Here is a 24,819-nt window from a genome sequence, read left to right on the forward strand (position 1 = left end):
GCGGAAGCCGCGGCCCAGCACGCCGCGGCTTCCGCCTGAAGAAAGGACATGTCGCTTCTTTTCTCCGCTAGCAGCAGCCCGCCGCTAGCGGAAAAAAGAAGCCCGGCAGTCAGCATAGACCACCATTGTAAAGGGGCGGATTCTGAAGCGAAATCCGCCCCTTTGCCCACGTGTGAACGAGCCCTAATACTGCTGACCACAGGAAAGGAGGGACATCACAGATTAACTAGGGTGCAGGTCCCAATAACATGACCATGAGCCAGAACCAGCTTGGAAACCTGATCACTAGTGCTAATGAACTAATATTCAAAATTAGGAAATTAAAGCAGACAAAGGGGCAAATTCCACTTTGTGGAGTCCAAGGCAGACCATGGTCCTGAAATAGGTCCCATTTGGTCCCAAGATGATCTGGAACTTGTTCCATTGAGATCTTTCTTGCCCCTCTGCGGATCCAGGAATTCTCTTTAACAACTCATGACAAGAAACACATCTATTCCTGTTTGCCTAGAAAAACTGCTGCACTTGCCTTTACCCAGCCCCTCACTACATACACTGCAATCTGTTATTACATTACTCATCCGAGAAATCTCAGCCCCGCCTCGCTTGCGCGCTAACCACGTGACTCCGCGATCACGTGTGCAGGTGGGGGGGCAGTGCTTGCTGAGTCTCAGTCACCTGATCGCCACTTCCGGCAGCTCGCTGGACGCCACCGACTACGTTTCATTTACATTCTGGTCGTTTAGTTGTCGGCTGTGACACATGGCAGAAACCGTGGCAGATACCCGCCGTCTGCACAGCAAACCGCAGAATCTAAACGACGCCTACGGCCCGCCAAGCAATTTCCTGGAGATAGAAGTGAGCAACCCCCAGACTATCGGGGTGGGCCGGAATCGCTACACTACATACGAGGTTCGGCTGAAGGTGAGGAGAGCTCTATGGAGTTACCAGTGTGAGCTGGTGGGCGGAGGGCATCGGTATGTGTGTGGTCATGTGACTGCCCTGGGGTCTGCTGGTGACCCTGCTCCTAGTGTGCCTTCATTACAGCTGCAGCTTACCAGCTGGGCACAGGGCACATGTAGGCTTGGCTCTGTCACTGTCAGTATATAAGATCCTGCAGAAGACCCTCACAGCTGGACTCTATGCCATTGTATGATATATGGTGAGATTTGACTAGCCCAATGCTGTTTCCATTAGTCCCCTATACATTGAAGGACGATTCTGTTTTAATAGATTAGTGAACCTTTCTCAATATATACTACTATAGTACCCACATGCACAATCTAATGTGCCTTTAAATGGCTCCCTATATTATCCCCCACCTCAGTCACCAATATTGTATTAAAACAAGAAGACAAATTTATACTCCTCTTCCCATGGCCTTGCCTGCAGGCCCCAGCTGTAATGATTGTGCCTCCCTGCAGCAAGAATCATCAGCTGAAGACTGAGTAATGGATCTGACAGCTCCTGGCATCCTTTACACTTGTTTACTGGTGTAGCTTCCTGCTCTTTTATCCTACAACTACCATGATGCCTTGCTCTTCACTCGGATCCCTCTCTCATACCCCCTCCCTGTTTTCTTAGCTAGCCCTTCCCAAATAACTAACTCTGCCCATCCCAACCCATCATACTTATGTCTTATTGTCCTTCTTATTTGGATCTGGGCACGGAGATCTCTTCCTTCTGTGCAGCCGGCTACTTCTCCTGTTGAGGAAGGACGACTGCTGAAGGAAGTGAAGTGATGTTTCGTGCCCAAAAGATCCGGACAGGAACTGGGGGTTACTATTGGTGACATTCAGTTTCCCGAAGCTTAATGTCACTATAAAACTAGAAAATGTGGCTGAAAGGCTGTGATGGGAGAACCCCTTTAGTAACACTAAGGCCGGGTTCATATGGGTTTTTTTGGGTCGGATTTTGACTCGGAATCCGCGTCAGAGTCCGGCTCAAAAACCACCTCCTATGGAAATCAATGGGAGCCAGTCATTTCCAAACCACTCGCAGAAAAAAAGACGCGACCTGCCCTTTCTTCAGGCGGATTCTGCGGTTGATTTAGCTGCAGAAGTCCACCTTGCGACACCTCCCTCCCGATTAGGCCCATTCATTTCGGCCAAATCCGGAGCAGAATGCCGCAACTGGATGCCGGTGCACTGCAATCCAATCATGGCTAACCGTTTTTTAAACTGGAATCTGAGGCAGCCTCTGCGACAAATTCTGGTCCAAAAAACACGTGTGAACTTACCCTTACAGACCTTTTTAAAAAATATTTTTTTTGTTTGCCCCGAAAACTCCTTTAAGTTAGAAGTTAATCATGGGGAGGGTGTTTAGTGTAAAGGTATTGTTTTATCCTAGAACCCTTTTATGGACGCTGCGGCAAATTTATCAACGTGTTTGCGCCTTTTTCAACAGTACATCAGATTTATTACGTTTTTGCACCTTTTTTCTATGTGAGAATTCCCTATCTGGCGCTTTCTGATTTTAGTGAGAAAAGTAGGCACATAAATAGGCGCAAACCCACCTTTCTCTAGTAGACATGTAAAAAAAAACAGTGCAGGCTACAGCCCATAATTGCACAAGCATAATACACGCACAAAACTATGAAAAGTTAACAGACTTAAAATTTAAAACCATTTTATAAATCATATTACCGTATTTTTCGGACTATAAGGCACACTGGACTATAAGGAGCATTACCCATGAGCGCCTTATGGTCCTGCGCTTTATAGTCCGGTGCGCCTTATATGTGATTGAAAGCTGCGGCACGCAGACTTTGCCGGCGGCCGCTTAACCCCCCACATGAAATGAATGAAAGCGCTCGGCACGCGAGGAGTTAAGCGGCGGCCGCCGGCAAAGTCTCCATGCCGCTTCCATACATCGCAATGGGAGCGTTCTATTCGAATAGTATTCGCTCATCTCTAACTTCAATTGAGACTTTGCCGGCGGCCGCCGCTTAACTCCTCGCGTGCCGCCGCTTCCATCCATATATAAGGCGCACCGGACTATAAAGCGCACTTTCGATTTCTGAGGAAATCGTAGGATTTTATGTGCGCATTATAGTCCGGAAAATACGGGTATATTACTTGTGTCAAATCCTAAAATGCATTGCCAACTCAAGTGGCTGCAACAAGAAGGCAGAGCAAAGGCGTAGTAAGCGGGGGGCAGAGTGTGCGGCAGACCTGGCCACACTCTTCTTTTAAGGTTTATTTTTATTTTTGGATTTTGTGGGCAAAGTTTGCTCTCAGACTCTATTCATTTGACAAGGAATGGATTTGAAACCATCTTTGCAGACTCAGAGAAGTCACTTGTTTCTGCTTCTTTAGATACCATTCCGTTCTGTGTCTTTGCCATATTTATAATGTAGTTGTGCCTTTTTGATAAATTTGGCGCATTGCAAGCAACTGTGGGGGAAGCGCAACACACGGCAACGACATGTACATGGTTTTTGTTTTTTTTTTTGTTTTTTTTTTTTCAATGTAGATTGTGAGCCCCATATAGGGATCACAATGTACTTTTTTTTTGTTTTGTTTTTTCCTATCAGTATGTCTTTGTAGAATGGGAGGAAATTCACGTGAACACGGGGGAACATACAAACTCCTTGCAGATATTGTTCCTAACGGGATTCAAACCAGGACTCCAGCGCTGCAAGGTTGCAGTGCTAACCACTGAGCCACCCTGTTGCCCCCTTGTGCATGGTATTTATCAACAGCTCATGCCCGATTAGTAAACTGGAAATTGTAAGACGCATAAAAGGTGCTACTCTACAAAATTTTGCCAAAAAGAGGTGCATTTGATAAATTACCCCCACTGAGTTCAAATTGGTACGTGCAGTGTCTGGATCCCTTTTCTAGTGATGGTGGGTGTCCGGGCAGTCATTTCTCACTCCACCAATAGCTGTGGCTAAATGGTAAATGTATGTCCGGGGATAACAGGAGTTGTGGAGTCCGTAGGCCAAACCTCTGACTCCTCTGTTTATCTACAGCACGGCTTCAGCAACTTCATAATGGCTGACGGCCATGGTCAAACAGAAGCAATAGGTGAAAATTGAGACTATTTTTTCTCAAATTTCACTCCATAAAACAGCCCTGTGGAAGCCACTACAGGTTTGCATGACGAATTGCCTCATTTACAATGGGATTTATTGAGTATGAGCCTTACGCTGCCCTAATTCAGCCATGGAAACTGCAGCAAGATTGAGCCACGACTCTTCTTTTTTCAGCACACCTCCTTAACTGCCTCCCATTTAAAACAATGAAAAGCAGGTTTCAAGTGGAATCTGCCTCAAATCTCCTCCAAATTTCCTCAGTGACCTTAGCATAAAGTTCATCTAATTCAGGAAAGAAAAAAAAAAGTGTGATTTAATTCCTATGAAAGTAAATGTAACCAGCTGTGCATCTAATTAAAGGGATTATCCACTTTCTAATATTGATGGTTTGGCCATCCATATTAGAACTGGGTGGTTTGACAGCTTGGACCCCCGCAGATGACTTGCTCTGGGACACCATGGTTTCCTGTAATGTTTACATGCCCCATTGAAGTCTATAGAGGGGTACTGCAATATGTATAGCCAATGCCATCAATATTGGAAAGGGAACAACCCTTTAACTACAATAGCAACAAACTGTACAATATATAATAATTTTATTCTGATGCTGGAGTCACTTTAAGGCTAGGTTCACACTACCGCTTGGTCTCCGCTCAGTCCGCTATAAAAATGCCGAGAAAAAAGTCCTGTGAACACGACTTCTCCCTCTGAATTTTTCCACCTTTTTCTGGTGGAAACCCAGCGAACCCCATTATAGTCTATGGGGTTGGCTAGTGGAGTTTTGCCATGGTTTTCCATGCTTCCTTAAGGGAAGGGTTGTTGCTATGGTTCCTACAGGAGAAGTATACGAAAAGAATTACTATTGGATATAAAAAGGTCACCGTGGGGATCTGTGATTTCCTGGCACAAATGGCCCGAGACCTGTGAATAATGTTGTTTTTTGGGGGTTTTTTGTGGCCCCCTCAGCAGCACTTATTACATCATTGATTTCCACTTAGTATAGATTTATGCCCTTATTATGTATATTATACGCTCATTGACAAGAAAATAATGCACTGAAAAAGAAATGTTGGATTGCTACAAAACTTTGTAGTGAGTGGTTCAATCCTTCCTTCTGTGGAGAGACACTCAGCCACCGCTAGTAATGATATTTGGGACACTAATGAGTTGGATAGATGCGTTCAAACAGAGATTTTTTGGACTGGATTTTGACGTGGAATCAGGCTCCAAAAAAAAAACGCCTCCCTTCTGGAGCCGTTCACTTCTTTTTTTCCCTTAGCATTTTTTTTGCCACTTACGGAAAAAGACGCCAGCTGCCCTATTTTGCCACGGATTCCGTGGCTGAATCCGGTCCAAAAAACCTCATGTGAACTTAGCCTATCTGCTCAGGGATATGTACAGGCCATCCTGCAGCCACAAATGTTGCGTCTGATGACAGCTTACAACTGGCATTTTAAAGAAGGATTATGTTCTCCCATACACGGCAGGAGTTTCTCAGTAATGTCTCTGCCAGGTGGCAAAACATCCTTGGCCTCGGCAGTTGCCAGACTTATTGCCAATGGAGCATTTATGGGACCAGCTTTGGCAACCTATCAGTGTGCAGGTTCTACAGGCGCAGCTGCAACTGTGCAGATGTTCCACAGGATACTATACAGAACCTGTATACTTCCTATCTTGTCTTCTATCCATGTTGGAGGTGGCCCAACAGTACTAGAGCGTCTTTTCAGTTGTACAGCTTTCTCCAATTTTCATTCAACCTCACATTCTAATATTGTAATTATTACCTTCACATACAGCTTCATTACATCCCAACAAATCCCTGGTGCGTTATGTTTTTGTCAAGGAGTATATATCCCTTATAGTCTGACTCAAGTGATCACTATTTCCTGACTGCAGAAGCCTTTGTAAAACATGACCTGCAGGAAACTGATTTGCCGTCCTCAGCTGTAACCTATCAGTGACTACTGAAACACTCTGCAGAAATCAGCACGTCTGTCACTGCCGCTATCCGAGGTCACCAAAACGACACATACATGACCCACTTATCACTGGCCATTTTAGTGATTTCACTGTGATTGACAGTAATACAGAAAGATTCCGACACTATGATTTGCTCTTCCTCTGTTTGTTAGGACTGCCATTTCTCCCATGCCTTATACCTACCTTCTGGCAATCCAATGGTGTGAGTAAGATCCATACAGAATTGGAACATTATGTTTTTGCCTGGATTGCACATTAAATGGGTTGGCCACTTTAAGACTAATAGTGAGAGACCAATGTTGGTCTTAATTTGTCTAATAAAAAGTTGTACAATTTTGCAATATACTTTCTGTATCAATTCCTCACGTTTTTTTTTAGGATTTTGCCTGCTGTCATTCATTCTTCTTACTCCCAGTGGATAAAAATCCATCCATGGTCATGTGATTTTTCTGTCCATGGACTGTATATCATATGACCATGGACTGATTTTTATTCACTGGGAATAAAAAGAATGAATGAAAGCAAGCATGGACTTAGAAAACCGTGAGGAATTGATCCAGGAAGTATATTGGAAAATTGTACAATCTTTTAATTAGACAAATAATAAGATTTGTCTTTTGAATATTGATCTGAAAGTGGCCAACGTTTCCCCATCTCTCCCACTCACCAATTACCTGTTTTCTTCATTTCACTTCCTGGATTCTTCAGCAAGCTAGTGGGTGTTTTTTGACTGATAGACAGGACATTATGAAGTGCCTTGCTAGATAAAACATTGACTTTACCATTAAAGATTATTATTTGCTATTGTTATTATTATTATTATTAGATATTTAATATAAATGCAGATGAAATAATATACATAGTAAATGTATATTACATTACACAGGTTTGGAGAGGAAAAAATCTACATGCTCCAGGACGGAGAGATGGCTTGCAATAAATTGACTGTCTGTGTTTATATAGAGAAATAACAGACAATGGGGGCAACACCGTGGCTCAGTGGTTAGCACTGCAGCCTTGCAGCGCTGGAGTCCTGGGTTCAAATCCTACCAAGGACAACATCTGCAAGGAGTTTGTATGTTCTCCACGTGTTTGCGTGGATTTTCTTCCATATTCCAAAGACATACTGATAGATAAAATGTACATTGTGAGCTCTATATGGGGCTCACAATCTACACTTAAACCCTCCCGCAAAAAACAGACAATGAACAACCATTCAAGAATGCTTGCAGGACTTTTCTCTCTGCCATTTTAAGTGGAATTCTGTATGGCGCAAATACTAATGTCAACCTAGCGGAATTCTGTACAATATTTTGTTTACATTTTTAATGTTATAGTCAAATATATAGTCAGATATAGTCAATCACTGTCCCATATAGGGCACACAGTATAATTCCCTATCAGTATGTCTTTGGAGTTTGGGAGGAAACCAGAGTACCCGAAATCAACCCACACATAGGAAGCCACAAGAAGAAAAAAAGTTACCTGGCGCCCGTATATAAAAACCCCCAGAGGGGGGCTGAAGATAAACAGTTGCAGCAGTTACCCGGACACCAACCAGTGAGGTGGTGGAGGTTAATGAACACGAAAATACAAAATAAAAACCCAGGATATCTATAGAGCGCTACTGTGTGACAGTAAAACAGAAGCCAATTGCATGCAAAAGTAAAACCAAATAATTGAGTCTTTATTGATTCCAATTGACAGTAGAAAACTACTGTGCCTACATTTCGCCTATTTTTCTACTGGGCCTACATTTCGCCTATTTTTCTACTGTCAATTGGAATCAATAAAGACTCAATTATTTGGTTTTACTTTTGCATGCAATTGGCTTCTTGTTTTACTGTCACACAGTAGCGCTCTATAGATATCCCGGGTTTTTATTTTATATTTTCGTGTTCAGATATAGGAAAAACATACAAATTATTATTATTTATTTATTTATTTTTTTAAACCACTTTAGTACCAGGCTGATTTCTAGTTCGACCAGACACGTTTTTGTTTTGTTTGTTTTGTTTGTTTTTTTGTGATTTTGAGGGCTGTAACATTTTTATCATTTGTGTTGTTCAACTATTTTTTGCGTCTTTTTTCAGTGACACATAGGGCTTTATTTTTATATTTTTATTTTTGCATGTATTTTTACATTTTTTTTTTATCTGGCAAAATCTAAAAAGAGGATGGAAAAGGTGTTGGTTTTTCACTTTTAATTTTTTTTAAATTTAATAACACAAAGTGCTACTAAAGAAAACTTCTTGAAATAGTTTTTACTCCATTATGGTAATTTTTATTTTGTATGGTGTTGTCAGGGGTGTGTCTAGAACCTTCAATAAGCGCTTCGTATAGACATATTTTATTTACACACACACACACACACACACACACACACACACACACACACACACACACACACACACACACATATTGTGTCTCCATAAGGTCATAATAGACCTTTGAGGACATCTGATCCCTTTTTTTTTTTTTTAAGGTTGGTGAGGCTCGAACATTTAGCCCCAGTTGCAGGAGTAATACAGCCTCCTTCCCGTTGCTATAGAACTTATCTTGGTCTTGTAGATTTCGTGCAACTGCTGAAATCTGCTTGGATGCACTGATGCTTCCTTGCAAAAAAAAGCAACCACCTTCTGGATGTAAAAACCCAGTGAGCTGTCTGGAAGTCTAAATGGTTTAGTTTTCTTAGGAGGAGACCACACTACCGTTAGAAGCGTCTGTTGCTAGCATCCGTTACACAATGTTAAAAATGAACACGAACAGGTCTGTCATAAATCCATTAAAAATCTAATTGATTTCAATGGGAATTGATTTGTTGTCCAGTAGTGTAAGTCTTCACCAAATCCGTCACATGTCCATTATTTTAGTGAACATACCGTCGCGTGTTGTAGGACTTGTTTGTCCATAATTTTTCATACTAAGCTTGAAGAAGCACCTGAGAGGACGAAACGATTGTCACTGCTGCTTTCATCTCTGCATGCCTCTCTCCCGCTGTTGCTTTTAATGAAGTGGAATAAAGCCTGAAAAGTTTTAATAAGGCCTTGGGTGATGCCCCATTATTTCTATTTTTTACTGTGGACTTATGTGCTATTTATCTGGGAGTGAGCACCACCCGAATTAGGCAGACCACATGGTATATAATTTTTTTTCCTCCTGACGTGCCTGCCGCTATATAGCGTTTTTTGCAGTGCCACCCCTACTGTTTCTGAGTGTTTTTTTATTTTAACTATCTACACAGCAATCCATTATGCTGTCCATTACTATTGTCCTTTTTTTTTTTTTTTTTTTCTGCACATGCTCAGAAAGCAGAACAAGAAAAGGTACAGTATAAAAACTGACATTAACTGATACTGGGGTTAATATGTCTGTTATGATAGAAGTGTATTATGATAGGGTTACATATCCCAGAATACTATTCAGGTCAATTCAGCTTTGATAGTTTCACAGATGAGAGCGTTGTTAGACAAATGCCCTATGTTGCGGAAATGCAGTGTTTTTTGTTAGATTTTTTTTTTTTTTAAACCATTTTTAGGAGTGGATTTTTGCAGAAGAGAAACGTGTAAGAGCTTCCTTTATATTTTCCATTCCTTTTCAAGCCACTCCTGACTTTGGTTTTTAAACAAAAAACCAAAAAAAACGCAGCAACATCTGCAACAAAAAAACGCTGTGTTTCCTCAACATGAGGCCACAGCCTTATAGTTGTCTGTGCAGAACAAGATGTAATTTTTTTTTTTCTTGTATTTTTTGGACACAGGGTTTAATGTTTAATTTTAGTTTTCATTAAATAATATAGGGCTCATGGGTTGATTTTGAAGTGTGTGTGTATAATTTTATTTTATTTTAAAGTGACTTTATTTTTTACACCCCCAGGCAGTGGGGCCTGATTGCTCATAAAATATGCACTTGCTGTGTACTGTAAAATTCTTTCACATATGTTACATGCTGCCAACTGATCTTTGCCCCCGGCAATGTTATAGGGGGCGTTAGTGAACATTATTATCTATTATTATCTATTCGAAAAGAAAACCAGTTTTACGGTAGCCCAAGGAATAATGAGCACAAAAAAAAAGGTATTCGATGGAAATTCATTTTTGTTTTGATTTTACACTTGGTGTAAAATTGCATATTGGCAATTTTGGTACCATTTAACAGTTGAAACTAAAATAGTTGCAAGTGGAGATTGTCAGCAGTGTCACTTTTCAGAAAGTGGGTGGGATATGGGCAGGGTCTACATTCATCATTGTTCATGCAACTTTTGTGTTGGAAATTATATCAAAGTCTGTGCCAAAAAGGAGCAGGCGTGGATATTCCCCTAGGCTGAGAGGGTGCACCTATCTAATGATCATTTACAGCCTCATCATGAATTAAAGGGGTGTTCCCACCTCGAAGATCCTATCTATACTGTAAATTGAAGACTTTTCCTAAATATTTTGCTTTAGAAATGCTGTTTTGTATTCCTGCTGTGTGAACTCATTCCTCCTATTGTTTACACAGCGTTACCATAACCACGGACCTGTGAGATAGGACAAGTGACATCACTCACTGCTCTGCCAGCAAGACAATCAGTTCAGCAGATTGCTGATAAAGTCCTATCTGTTATCTCTCTGTGTAGACACACAGATAACACTGAGTTCACTCTCTACATGCATGTGCATATTATCTTATCTGCATAAGTATTATGATGCTTCATGGTGTCCTGTTCAGCAAGAGGAGGGGGGGGGGGTAGAAGAAATACAGGAAGTGAGAAGAGGAGACAGCAGGCAAACTACTGAAACAGCGATATGGGAAAACCCCTTTAATAACTGCTTTTCTGGCACAGGGGACATAAAGGCGCAATACACTTGTATTTGCGTCTCTTCCATTGTATTTTACGCTCTCATGTCATGCATCAGGATAATGAAATCATTAAAGGGGTTGTCCCATCACAAGGATCCTATCTATACTGCTTGTTAATGTGGATGTAAGACTTTTTCTAAATACACTGCTTCAGCAAAACTGCTTTGTTTGTCCACTATCTTACTTTATTCATTTCTCTGTTGACACATCCCTTGACTTATCTGGTCATAAGTCAAGTGATGTATCTGCTGCTCGGAGGGAGGAGGGGCTAAGTGCACTGCCGGGGAGGGTTAGACGCCGGCACAGGTGCCTGCAACATCGCTACGCTCCTGCCCTGCATGAAGCCAGCAGCGGCAGGAGCAATGCTGATATTCCGGAGGGGAGGGGGGGGGGGGTCGGAGGAGCGGAATAGCAGCATCGCTCCTGCAGCTGCTGGCTTCATGCAGGGTAGGAGCGTAGCGATGTTGCAGGCACCTGTGCTGGCGTCTTACACTGCCCGGCATCCGCCTCTCTATTACAGCAGATGCTGGGTCTGTATTACATTGTGAAGGCTGTACCTCCGATGCCTAGCTGCATCGGCAGCGCACACGCAGCGGCATAGAAGCGACGACTTCTCGCCGCTGGCTTTGCATATGTAACCCCGCCCACCAATGACACAACAAAGCCGGAAGACAGAAGAATTTACACCAGCGAAGACTAGAGAGTATGCAACATGGGAAATACCCCTTTAAGGTTATGGCTACATAGTGACTTTGGCCGTGGCAAACATCGCTTAATGTCACAACATTTGTATTGTGCTGCCTTTCTCACTAGTAATGGAAAGTTAACTACGCTTGTAAAGAAATACAAATGTGCCGGATTTCATGAGGCTTTTGTGTTTGCAGCACCTTGAGACTTGACTACATTTACTTTCATTACTTGCAATAAGACAGCATGTTCTGCAGCCATAGTCGCTGTGTAGCCTAAGGCCCGTTGCTTTAGTGTTTCTGATGGCAGTGTAACGTATGTACATGTTGCTCCAGTGCTTAGAGTGTGGAGGTTCTTGCCCTGCAACCGTGTGGATAATGGGTCTGTATATTTGGGCAGGTCCATTAAATGCACAGTCAGTACTATTTGCTTTGCCCGGTCCGGGCACTTTCCATGCAGTTGTGCAGCTGTAACACAGTGTGCTTCTTGCTTCACATGTTCCACCTCTTTTGTTTGTTTTCCCAAGCTCACTTCTGATGCTCACAGCATTGAGATGCCCTTTTGAAAGTTAATTGGATATTAACATAAGCAATAAACAGTAAGCCAAAGTGAATAGCTTCTTTTTAAACTTTCAAACAACTATTTTAATGGAAATGTAAACCCAGCTGTATCAAGGCTACCTTGGCCTACTTGAAATGGCAGTATAAAAGTAGGCTCCATGGCAACAAGGCAGCTTTATGTTTATGTCTATGACTAGTAAAGCAGGATGAAAGAAGCCCCGCAGTATTATTCATTATGTTCATTGGCTTCTAAAAAGCATCTAGCAACAACATAAAGTGCCACTTGACTCTCTTCTAATTTCCAGTGTCTTTACTCTGTTTTCCTTTATGTGAAGAGGTTGGGAGGGAAGGATTTTGGGGACATGCAATTTACAGTGACTTCCTACAAATTATAAATCTTATTTAAAAGCTATATTCAGCCTTTTATTCCTGTGATATCGTCCGCCATGGTGCATAATGTAACAGGTACGTTTTACAGTTAAAGCAAGCAGCAATATTAGCAGTAAACTAATGGGGAGTTGGTTGTGCAACAAAACAAAGAATGTCCTAAACAAGACGTTCAGTGAAGAGGGCTTCAGAAAAGAGCTCTGATACCAAGTAGCTATGTCGTCCTGGCCGCATTGTTTCTGGGAACTTTTTTCCCACACAGGATCCTATACTCTCTAACTAGCAAACGGCGTATGTAACATCACAATTGGGTAGTATTAAGCAGACTTGTGTGCAGCACACAATTTCCAATTTTATTTTATTTTTCCCAAAAAAAATGTAGCAAAGATCAGGGAATGGGATAAAAGAAAATTCTACTTGCCTTTTTAAATTTCTTGTGATTTCCCCCACAAGTCTTTGCTTAACTTGATTTGCACAAATTTCTTTTACGTAAAGTGTACTCCCTTCAGTCTCATAGACTTGTACCCCATTATTTTCCGGCTCTCTGTTCCTCCCCCACATACATACAGTGGCGGCCAAAAAGAAAAGCACCACCAATGGATTTTGTCAAATGTATGTGATGCGTATAAATTGAGTCCCTGCAGATTATATGTATACCTCCTACTACGAAACCGACTGAAAAATGTCACGTGACAGAACACACAAAATAGCAAAATACTCATCATCCAGGAGAGAAGAGGCTAGAAATGGAAAAAGACAAGAAATCATTTTCGCTACAATCATTACATTTTGTGAAATGGAGCGAGTTTTTTTGGCCGCCACTGTAAGTAACCTCAATGTGCCTAATATGATGGCACAGCTTAAAACATAACTAAACTTTTGGAAAAGTCTTGATTTTCTGTCAATATTTTTGTCATGAATACATTTCATAATATACTTTATTAACATATTTTATCTCATTTTTGTAAAATCCTGCATCTCTTTAATTTCTCCTTTGACCGCTGATTCATCATCTCACTGAAAGTTACTGTGAATGGAGTACGTGCTTGGAGTATGGGGCTGTGTAAAACGTAGAGAACGTAAGGATGGGGAAGCCAGGACCCACCGCTAACAGCTGCGATCAGTGCCGACACCTATTGCAGCAGTTAACACTTTAGATGCCAGCATTTAGATGGCACAGAGGCCATGGGTGTGCCATCTTTGATCTGACAGCCGCCATGGTTGCTCTGACAGCCGCCATGGTTGCTCTGACAGCCGAGAGTCTTTTGAAGGCTCTCAGGTTTATTAGTATGACAATACAGTGTGTAATAGTCAAGGGATTTTACTATTCGCTGCAAAGTGCAGCATTTTCAAAAACGCATCATGTTAATTTTACCTGCAGAAACAATTTTTTGGGGGGGTTTTTTCACTATCGATATATTTGGAACAGCAACTTTTTTGTAGGACCTTTCACCCCTTCCATCATCTCAAATTCTTTGTATCATTCAATACTGGTTCACTAATTCGGGCGTAGTTGGAATTTTTTCTCTAGCCCCCATTGTTCCTGAGTAAGGATTGTTGTTAGTTTCAGCTCTGTCAGATGGGCAGTCCCTGTCTTTCTGCTCCAACCCAGACCCACCCACCTCTTAAAGAGAATAATTTTGCTGAAACTAATATCAGTGATTGTTCTAGAACGGTGAGGGCTAGAGAATAAAGTTGATTGATGTAAAGAGTTGGTGGAGGCAGTGAAAAGTCCCATTTAAAGGGAAGTCTATCAGCACCAAAAATTTTATTAAACCAACCCTAGTACTTTATAGTACTCGGAACTGTGAGTATAGATCTTTCTGCAATGCTCGGCCGCCCCAGGACCCTAACCCGATGCATTCTTGGCTCATTTGCATAGGAATATAAAGCAGCTTTTTGTCAAAATTAAGGGTCATTCTACAAACAAACTATGGCACTTTTTGCTCTTGTACATTTACTCCTGGCAAAATTGCATTTAATCTAACCAAACTAGTTAAAATGGAAAGGGGAGGGGGCAGACTGTTCTTTTTATTGTACATACCCACAACCTTAAAATAAAATGCAAAATGTGCTTCAACCTAAAAACAAAAACTAATAGCCTAGCAATTCTGCAGTTATTTCCACTTTCTTCCTCCTCCCATTTCTCAGTATGTAAACTTATAACCTGATTGGAAGTGTACACCTGACACACCCCATTATAGTATCGGGTCCCCTGGACTTCATTTGTAACCGCAGTAGTAACTGTCCAGCCCTAGTGTGAACCTGGGGTAAAGCCCTTTTCAAATATTGTGTGTGTGGATAAAATTGTGGTGTTCATGGAAATGGAGCTACAATGCCAAATATGAATAAGGTATCATTAGAAAGTGTAGAAGCTACCCTACAAGGTACAGCAGGGTTTGCACCTGTTTTATATAATTTATACAAAAGTGCAAATGTTGGTTGGTGTGCACCTTTTTGTGCCAAAATTACCAGTTTTTTGCATTCCTCCTGGGTTATCAAAAGTAGGCATGGTTTAGTGGGAAGGACGCTTCCTCCTGTCGTCCCACACGGTTACTATAATTTATTCCGGATATTTAAGCAGTATTTCTATAGCTGGAGCATGTCACTTATTCTCCACTATTCACTTCATTATGGTCTTCATCAGTACTATGTCCGTTTGTGAAGCGGAATTGGCAGTTTTCAAGACCTTCAATTTTTGGTAGATAGTCATATTTTCTCTAAAGTTAACATTGGCTATTTTTTTTTTATTTTAAACTCTTCTAATATGTCAAAAGTTCAGAATGAAGGAAATGCTTGGTAAACTGAGATGAATTGGCACTTTTACCTCCTTGTATTGTAGTCGTAAACTTGATCTGTTATTTCAGAGATTAACTTTATAGACTTCCGTACTCAGTGTATGAAAATTCTTCTAAACAATTTTCACAAGCTTGATCTTTCCAGGGTCACTAGAAGAGAGCAGCTAATCCCCTTTTGTGAAGTAATTTGAGAGGAGCGAATTTGAAATGCAAAATATCACCTGCAGAAAACCCTGAGCTGCGAAGGCTTTCCATGCTTTATACTGGATGTATAGAGTTGAAGTCGGGTAAAAAGCCAATAGAGATGTAATAGGAGAGACCTGATACCATTCTTAATAGGCGATTTGCTATCCTGCGGTCTGGGCGACCTCTCTTCTGGAGAGGAATCTGCTCGGCTGAGCTCCTTCTGTCCAGGTTTGACTTCACCTTAATGAGAGGTTTTGCTGCTGGTTATTAATCCTGACTCATGTTTTCACAGTTGGAGAGCTCAGTAATCCATAAAGAATGTGTACTTATATTTAGTTTGGGGTTATTTCTTCAGAGCTGGGATAATATTCCAGGATTTGTATAATTTTTGTGTATAAACATGTGCTGCATAAAACTCTCTTCCATTTCAGTTGATTGGTATGTTACGGCTAACTCTACTGTAGTCCCGCCATATGCAATGCCTATCTTCTCAGAATAGGGGTAGGGGAATTGTAGAGCTTCATGTTTCAAACATCTGTCTAAAAGGGGGTTTCTGTGTGAAAATTCATGAGCTATCCTAAGGATAGGTCATCAGTAGTGGTATGCTCTGTATGTCCACCGTGTTGGGTATTTCAGCTCCACTTCATGCACTTGAATAGGACTGAACAGCACATGGGCCATGTAACCTATGAATGTGGCATCACTGGCCTGTGAAACGGTGGTCATCGGAGAGTCACTGCCACCTCAGTCAGATAGTCCTTGGGATTTCTGGCTTTTGGACAAATCAGATATTGATGATCCATTTTATGGCAGTGAAAGAGATGAAGTTAATCTTAAAAAGGATTTCTGTTTGTGTAAGATTGATGACCTATCTTTTGGATAGGACAACAATGAAAGATTGACAGATGTACGTTGTACAGCAGCTGTGCTTGTTTTAGCAGCTCATACACATTCACTTTAATGGTACTGAGCTACGCATGAACCATGTGACTGAAGAATGTACTATTGAATGGCCTGTGAATCAGAAGCACTGCTTGTGGTTTTCAGCAGCAGGGCCACTTTAACAATAGGACCAGCGGTGCACTTGCATCGGGCGCTATGGTAGGAGAGGCTCCCATGGAACAGTGTGACAGCCCTGCATTTGCGGTCCCACTGTTTCGGGCTACCCCAACTTTAGCTCAATGATGAAGCAGGGAGCTGTCTCTTTCCCGGGAGCTGCAGTTGCAATGTGATAACGTCACTTACATTGCTCCTGCAGCTCCCTGAAGACTTGGACCAGAACAGTACGGGAGAGAGGAGAGATGAATAGTAATGTGTTCTTGTTTTTTCTTTTTTTGTAGGAGGGGAACTTTAAGCTGGGAGAGTCGCTGGAGCAGGACATTAAGATACATACATACACATATATATATATATATATATATATATATATATATATATCTCATAATGTCATACTGGCTATTTAAAAAATAAAATGACATTAAATATCTGCTTTAACACTGCAGTGTTAACATTAGCATTTTTTTCCCTCTTGTGTTTACTTTGTAAGGTTATTTCTACTGATTTAATGATGACTGCTTTAAAATATGTGATATTTTGTTTTACAGACTAATCTGCCAATTTTTAAACTGAAAGAATCTTGTGTCTGCAGAAGATATAGTGATTTTGAGTGGTTAAGGAGTGAACTTGAAAGAGAAAGCAAGGTAAGCCATTAGTCTACTTCATATACTCCCCCCTCCCCACATCTTCTCATTTATTTTCTTATCCTATTAAGTTGCATGATTACAATTTGACCTGTTTTCACCTGAGTTGGTGTGAAAACAGGAGGTCTCGCTCTTTTCCATGCAGATACTGTTGAGAACTACCATGTGAGCAGCTATGTGCACTTTGCAGAGCTGACAGGAGGAAGCATTAGCTGTCAATCACAGTGAAGAGAAAATAATTAGAGGTTGTCTTGGGAACAGACTGTTTTCACTAGCCACTGCTGCTAGGGAGTAGAAGTGGTCAAAACACTATCAAAGATCGATAAAGCAATGTATTGGGTGATAACTTCAGTTAGCTTAAGCTAAAAGTATTATCAAATATGATCATGGACATGTGTACTTTGAGTGTCATGTTTTATTAATACTTGGGACACAAAGTTAGATGGTGACACAATTTCAAAAATCAGATCCCAGATATTTCAGGCTAATTTCTTTCCTATCAATGTGATTAAAATAGATTTATTCTCAACTAAGTGCTTGGAGCACTTTTTTTTTCGCCGCATTTTTCATCAAACTACACAGACCCTATTATAGTCTATGGAGTCTGTGAGTTTCCTAAGGTAATGGCTTTTTTATGTGGGTTAGGTTTCCATCCAGGCGGTCCCCAAGCGGATGCCTCAAACGGATACCCATGCACAGATGTGAACCAGGCCTTCATTTGTTACAAGATCTACTACGTCAGAGCCACAGTTTGCCTTTTCTGGTTCTTTTTCCATCTGGTGCTAGTTTTTTTTGTATACTGTTTTCAAAAATTAATAAACTCTTCCTTTTTCAATGCAAAAAAAAATGGGTTTACACATTGGAGGACATTTACTATCACATGTATGTGAAGAAAAAAATGTCTTTGCTGCATAGCTGTAATCTATAACAAAGATGCGCCACTTCTTGCATCCATGTCGCTACTTTTAAAGGCAATTTGTGCAGGTCAGACAGTGCTTGGATGCTTCAGCCCATCAGATTTATCATCAGTTATGCCAGAAAACTGCTGTAGTTTTAAGTTCTGGAGCTTTAAGACCACTTGACATGCGCCACAGTTAAGAGGTCAGATCCTCTTAACTCCACCATATTCCATGCCAGCGAACCAAATTAACTCTGGCACGGGAAACTCCCCCATTATTACAAATTTGAATGGATTAAAAAAAACACTCCTACTGCCTTAATTTAACCACAAGAGCTTACTGTATATCTGTCTGAAGTGTTATTAAATACCTTAATGTGCTTGCCCACTGCTTCGGACCATGAATGGTTCTGTTTGGGTCCCACCAGAACATAGAAACATAGATTGATTGGCAGAAAAAGACCACATGGCCCATCTAATCTGCCCTTATATTTGTTACCATCTTCTGTTAGGATAGTCATTTTTCTATCTGGCATGACTACATTTCCCAACTAGTTCTGCTGGAAGTTTGTTCCAAGCATCTACTACTTTGATTACCTTGTACCCGGCCCATTTCTTTACATGTCTTGAAAGCTTTCGGGATACTAACAGGCCCTATTTACTTACTGATCCCCACTCCTGGCCATAGCTGTCTTCGCTTCCACTTCAGCACTCCATTGTACTCTCTGTCTTCCCATATGTTGTCACTGATGCAGACAGCAAAGTGATATGGGACACAAGAGTCTCCCTGGAAGGTTGAAATGGAAACGAAGGTGGTGGTGACCAGGAGCAGGGATCGTAAGTAGAACCTGCAGCAAGGTTATTTGTTGGGTGAACCACACATGATTTGTCCCGTGAGGTTCACCTGGCGGTTCCGTTTGGACTGCATGTGTCCGAACCAAAAACGGCTATCATTATACGAGTATAATAATTGTAGACCCTAGGGAGGTGGGAAACATAAAAAACTGTGATACTTACCCTTTCTGGTCTCCAGAAAGACTTCATGCTGCCTTCAGGCCTCTTTAGTGACATCACAAATGTCGCATGGGTTAGGTCGTTGCAACCCATGTCTGGTGTCATTAAACAGGGCTGAAGGCTGAGCAGGGAGATTGCCGCAGCCCAGGAGTGGTGAATAACTCTGTTTTAATGTTTAATTACATTATGTACTGTATTTTCATGACTATGAAAATTGTAAATTCACACTGAAGGCTTCAAATATATGAATTAACACATGTGGAATTATATACTGAACATAAAAGTGTGAAACAACTGAAAATATGTCTTATATTCTAGGTTCTTCAAAGTAGCCACCTTTTGCTTTGATTACTGCTTTGCACACTCTTGACATTCTGATGAGCTTCAAGAGGTAGTCACTGGAAATGGTTTTCACTTCACAGGTGTGCCCTGTCAGGTTTAATAAGTGAGGTTTCTTGCCTTATAAATGGGGTTGGGACCATCAGTTGTGTTGTGCAGAAGTCAGGTGGATACACAGATGATAGTCCTACTGAATAGACTATTAGAATTTGTATTATGGCAAGAAAAAAGCAGCTAAGTAAAGAAAAACGAATGGCCATCATTACTTTAAGAAATGAAGGTCAGTCAGTCCGAAAAATTGAGAAAACATTAAAGTGTCCCCAAGTGCAGTTGCAAAAACCATCAAGCGCTACAAAGAAACTGGCTCACATGAGGACCGCCCCAGGAAAGGAAGACCAAGAGTCACCTCTGCTGCAGAGGATAAGTTCATCCGAGTCACCAGCCTCAGAAATCGCAGGTTAACCGCAGCTCAGATTAGAGAGCAGGTCAATGCCACACAGAGTTCTAGCAGCTGACACATCTCTACAACAACTTTTAAGAGGAGACTTTGTGCAGCAGGACTTCATGGTAAAATAGCTGCTAGAAAACCACTGCTAAGGACAGGCAACAAGCAGAAGAGACTTGTTTGGGCTAAAGAACACAAGGAATGGATATTAGCCAGGGGAAATCTGTGATTTAGTCTGATGAGTCCTAATTTGAGATCTTTGGTCTTTGTGCGACGCAGAAAAGGTGAACAGATGGACTCTACATGCCTGGTTCCCACAGTGGAGCATGGAGGAGGAGGTGTGATGGTGTGAAGGCATACTGAACCAGCATGGCTACCACAGCATCTTGCAGCGGAGTGCTATTCCATCCGGTTTGCGATTAGTTGGACCATCATTTATTTTTCTCTTTTTTTTTTTTTTGAATCAAAGGTTTTCATTAATTTTCAGAACAAGAATTACAGAAAAAGAAAGAGAACACAAACTGTACAAATACAGCATATACAGTGCAGCATGGGTTAGAAGTGGCAATAGCAACCTGTTCCTTACATATTATCCATGAGAAAGTCCAAGTACATGCACAACATAACCGTGTATAAAGAGAAAATTCAATAAGAGGCATAATTTATTTTTCAACAGGACAATGACCCCAAAACACCTCCAAGCTGTGTAAGGGATATTTGAACAGGAAGGAGAGTGATGGGGTGCTACGCCAGTGACTTGGCCTCCACAGTCACCAGACCTGAACCCAATCGAGATGGTTTGGGGTGAGCTGGACTGCAGAGTGAAGACAAAAAGGCCAACAAGTGCTAAGCATCTCTGGGAACTCAAGACTGTTGGAAGACCATTTCCGGTGACTACCTCTTGAAGCTCATCAAGAGAATGCCAAGAGTGTGCAAAGCAGTAATCAAAGCAAAAGGTGGCTACTTTGAAGAACTGAGAGTATAAGACATATTTTCAGTTTTCACACTTTTTTGTTAAGTATATAATTCCACATGTGTTATTTCATAGTTTTGATGCCTTCAGTGTGAATCTACAGTCTTCATAAAAATACAGAAAACTCTTCGAATGAGAAGGTGTGTCCAAACTTTTGGTCTGTACTTTGTGTAGAGATATATATATATATATATATATGATTATTTATTTGTTTTATAGTATTTTGTAGTTTCTCTCCCTGTGATACTACGGGTTTGGGACTCTACTCCGCACCAGTCATCGCTAATATTGAGTGCTACTTGCATCTATATAGCTAGACAGACAATAGATTATATAGATAATGTGCACAAATCCATATATACACACATATAAGGAGATATCTATAACAGTAGCAACACAGGGAGAGTATTGCACATCATCAGAGGCTATACTGGGCGTGAATTTATAAAAAATGGCAGATGCTGTGAAAGGCTGCTTGAAAAAACAATGACACTCCCACAACCAGAAAGTGTAAGCCAGGAAGTATTACATGAACCTCAAAATATAAAGAAGGCTAAAAATGATCCAAATACATAAAGGTACTCAATTATTATGTTTGTTCATTCACATAACAATCAGTTCCCTTCAGCTATGACCAAGGCACCATATTCCCAGGCGTTTCCATTTTTGGAAGGAAAGCAGGTGCCTAGCTGGTTTGTCCGCTGTTTTGCATGTGATAAATTTGAATAAAACATGATCCAAAACAATAGACACACTCTCTAAATGGGATGACTAAAAACTACATTTGCCCCAGCAAAAAAAACAAAAAAAACTCCTTGGGGCCAATGGATGTGATATCACTTCCTGAAAAGAAATCTGCCGTTTTTTCTATTCCTGCACAACCCTTTTAATGGCCACTTGTACGTGTACCTACTATCCTGTGCTACAGTCAGCCCAAGTCATTGTGGCTATTCTAGTTTAGTCCCCATACGACAGAATGTAGCTGCAGGTGGATCAAAGAAAGACGACATAACATTAGAATTATGAGTTGATTTTTATTGCATCAGTACTTTTCATCAATATACTTATTTCAAAATATTTCAATCCCGGTTAATTGTCTCTAGGTAATGCCTGCATGGCGTTATACTACAGCTGTTAATTTGTCTATGGTTGGCTGTACTAGTTACATGTTATGTTGCTTGGATTACTGAAAGTCATAACTTCCCAAGATTCATCGGACCTTTAGATGCTGCTGAACAATCCATCATATACATATATAATATATATGTATAGTGTATGTGTAAATAGGAGTAGTACAGTAGGCAGCACTTCAAACTAATGAAAAAAGTAAGTATGCGGGTTTATTCCAAGAGAAATGTTTCATTCATAGGAATGCTGGACCTTTTTTGTGTTTATAGATGGAGATTAAAAATATATATAATTTTTTACTTTTTTTTTTTTTTTTTTTGTTTCTCTTAGGTTGTGGTGCCCCCTCTACCTGGCAAGGCTCTTCTTCGACAGCTTCCATTCAGAGGAGATGAAGGAATCTTTGATGAATCTTTCATAGAGGAAAGAAAGCAAGGGCTTGAGCAATTTATAAACAAGTAAGTGTGATCCTCTACGTCTCAAGTGCCAGGAAATGAATCTGTAATGTATAAAAAGCCCGTATTACAGAGGGCACAGTTTAATCCCTGCAGTGAATGAGTTAAAACAAATCCTCCTTATTGCTGACCTTCTATTTGTTGTGTATAGTTAATGTATGCAGATTGCCTGTGAAATTGATGGCGCTGAAACAAATAGTTACGTGCTATACCATAGCTCTCCCTGGTTTCAACATATGCCCTATTGCTAGAACAATGCCGCTTACAAAGCCTGGGTAATCATTTGCATTGATTGCAGATTGTGGTATTATCTTTAGTGCTAAAATGTGCCCAGTGTATTTAATCATGTTGTTCTTTACACCACTGCGTGTTTCATGTGGAACACCTTAATATCTTCATATATGTGTGGGTTAGGTTTGAAACATGGATCTGTGTGGCAGAAATGCCCTTGAAATGTTTTGCCTCATAGAAGGGGTAATGCCATTACTGTCTATACCAGAGGTCCTCAAACTTTTTAAACAGGGGGCAAGTTCACTGTTCTTCAGACCATTGGAGGGCCAAAATATAGTTTAAAAAAAATTTGATTATACCCTCCACAGTACCGGAAAAATGTCCTTGGTGGGCCATAGTTTGAGGACCCCTAATCTATACCTTTCTAATCACTGACATATGCTTTGCTGCTGACTTTTTTTTTTTTTCCTTTTCTTCTGTCAACTTTCAGAGTTGCCGGCCACCCCTTGGCACAGAATGAACGTTGCCTTCATATGTTTTTACAAGATGAAATTATAGACCGGAACTACACACCCTCCAAAATAAGACATGCCTGACAACTGGAAGCAACTGTAATTCTGACTGTAAAACATAATTTTATTATATTGTTGGCATGTTACAATCTGCTGTAATAAATGTAACATACTAACCTCTATATTACTTTTACAATGTTACTTTTAATTTCAACTCTGAAATTGGGTGCAGTTGCCACTAAAGTATATGATCACACACTGAACCTCAAGGTGCTTGGACAGGATTCCCTGGTGTCAATGATAACGTCTGCTTAGGTTTTTATTACATGCTTTAAACCAAATTGAAACATGTTACACAGCATGTTTTATGGCACTACAGTAAAGATTGAGATCCCGACTGTGACAAGAGGCTCATGTTCATAAAGGGTTATTTAGTTTAGCATCAGTTTTGTAAAGCAAATTGGTCATCGTGGAAAGACAGAAGTGTTAACTGAGTTGTATTCAGTTGTGTTCAGGTCTTCCAGGAAAAGTCCATTTCTGTGGGCTGAGACGCTTTCCTGACATGAGCCTCCCGCACTAAGAATGTGAAAGTCCCTTCTTATAAGTCTTGTGTCAGGAATCTTGCAGCATCTTTGGCAGTTATCTCTTCCGTCCTTTATGTGTGGGTAACGTCTTATTGTTTTGTCATTCCTCATCTTCTAGTGTGTTCATGTTTATCGCGATTTGTTCTGTCATTTGGGAAATCATCATACAATTTCTGCCTTTTTGAGGCTGAGGACTTGGATGAAATAATGTTTGTTGAGGACCAAGATCACTTTTGAGTAATCACTGATCTGATTGTAATGGATTCTCACTATAGTTGCCTTTTTTTTCTTTTTATCATGAAAGCTGCTTTCACCTTGGCAGAGATGCTACTTGTGTGATTTATTGGCATTTAGCTTTTTATTGGAAAGTAATAGTTTAGCAGTCACGTCATCTCTTTACACATCATTTATCACACGCATAAATATATAGGAAGACTTAGTTTGGCAGCTAACTAGCACTAACAAAGACTCTTACTAGAATGTTTCTGCTACATATTATCTTGTGCCACTGTGCTATTGTATTCTGTATATCTTAATGTGTAATCTTTACACACTGAAAATTTTCAAAGCTTGCAAAAGACTTTATAATGTTACAAAGAAATTACTTTATACAAGTATTAAACATCTTTATATGACATGTCTAAATTTTGAAATATAAATATGGAAATAAAAATTTTTACAGTGGTTTTGATCTTTTTTCTGTGTATTGAGATGTTTTATGTTTGTGGTCTGTGATCTTGATTAACTGTAAAGTCCCACAAGCTCCCACACAAGACATCTGCTCTTCCCAGTCGGTAGAAACCACCTTACTTGAATGAGCGCTATGGCATTTTCTAATAAATAGCATCACAACACCGTAGATGGTACAGTAGCTGTGTCTTACTATTGCAGCTTGATTGCATTCACTTGTTGTTGGGTGTTGCCCTGAGCTTATGTGCCAACGTCAACTGGCGCGTGATGGAGCGATGGGGTGGGGTCTTCGTTCCGGGCCTGCTAGCAGAAGTACCGTAAGTACCTCTGCAGTTTGAAATGAACAGTATCGCCACGCTCCTGCCAGGAGCATGGCG

General features: G+C 40.7%; 1 protein-coding gene across 1 annotated transcript; it reads left to right on the forward strand.

Moving 5' to 3' along the window:
* The first annotated feature begins 681 nt into the window (after positions 1-681).
* Positions 682-24,384, forward strand: SNX3 (sorting nexin 3). The gene is made up of 4 exons (XM_075268115.1): positions 682-921; positions 17,081-17,176; positions 22,304-22,428; positions 23,147-24,384. Exons 1-4 carry the CDS (start codon positions 760-762, stop codon positions 23,250-23,252), a joined length of 489 nt encoding a protein of 162 aa, XP_075124216.1. The 5' UTR covers positions 682-759; the 3' UTR covers positions 23,253-24,384.
* The last annotated feature ends 435 nt before the right edge of the window (positions 24,385-24,819 follow it).

This window comes from Leptodactylus fuscus, chromosome 3, assembly GCF_031893055.1.
Source record: "Leptodactylus fuscus isolate aLepFus1 chromosome 3, aLepFus1.hap2, whole genome shotgun sequence".
In the NCBI taxonomy this organism is placed as follows: domain Eukaryota; kingdom Metazoa; phylum Chordata; class Amphibia; order Anura; family Leptodactylidae; genus Leptodactylus; species Leptodactylus fuscus.

Bases quoted from the DNA above. Each gene is read 5' to 3' on its own strand.
- SNX3 (XM_075268115.1), top strand. From the start codon at position 760: ATGGCAGAAACCGTGGCAGATACCCGCCGTCTGCACAGCAAACCGCAG. The intron at 922-17,080 runs GTGAGGAGAGCT...TTTGTTTTACAG, and splicing joins CATACGAGGTTCGGCTGAAG to ACTAATCTGCCAATTTTTAA. The intron at 22,429-23,146 runs GTAAGTGTGATC...GTCAACTTTCAG, and splicing joins CTTGAGCAATTTATAAACAA to AGTTGCCGGCCACCCCTTGG.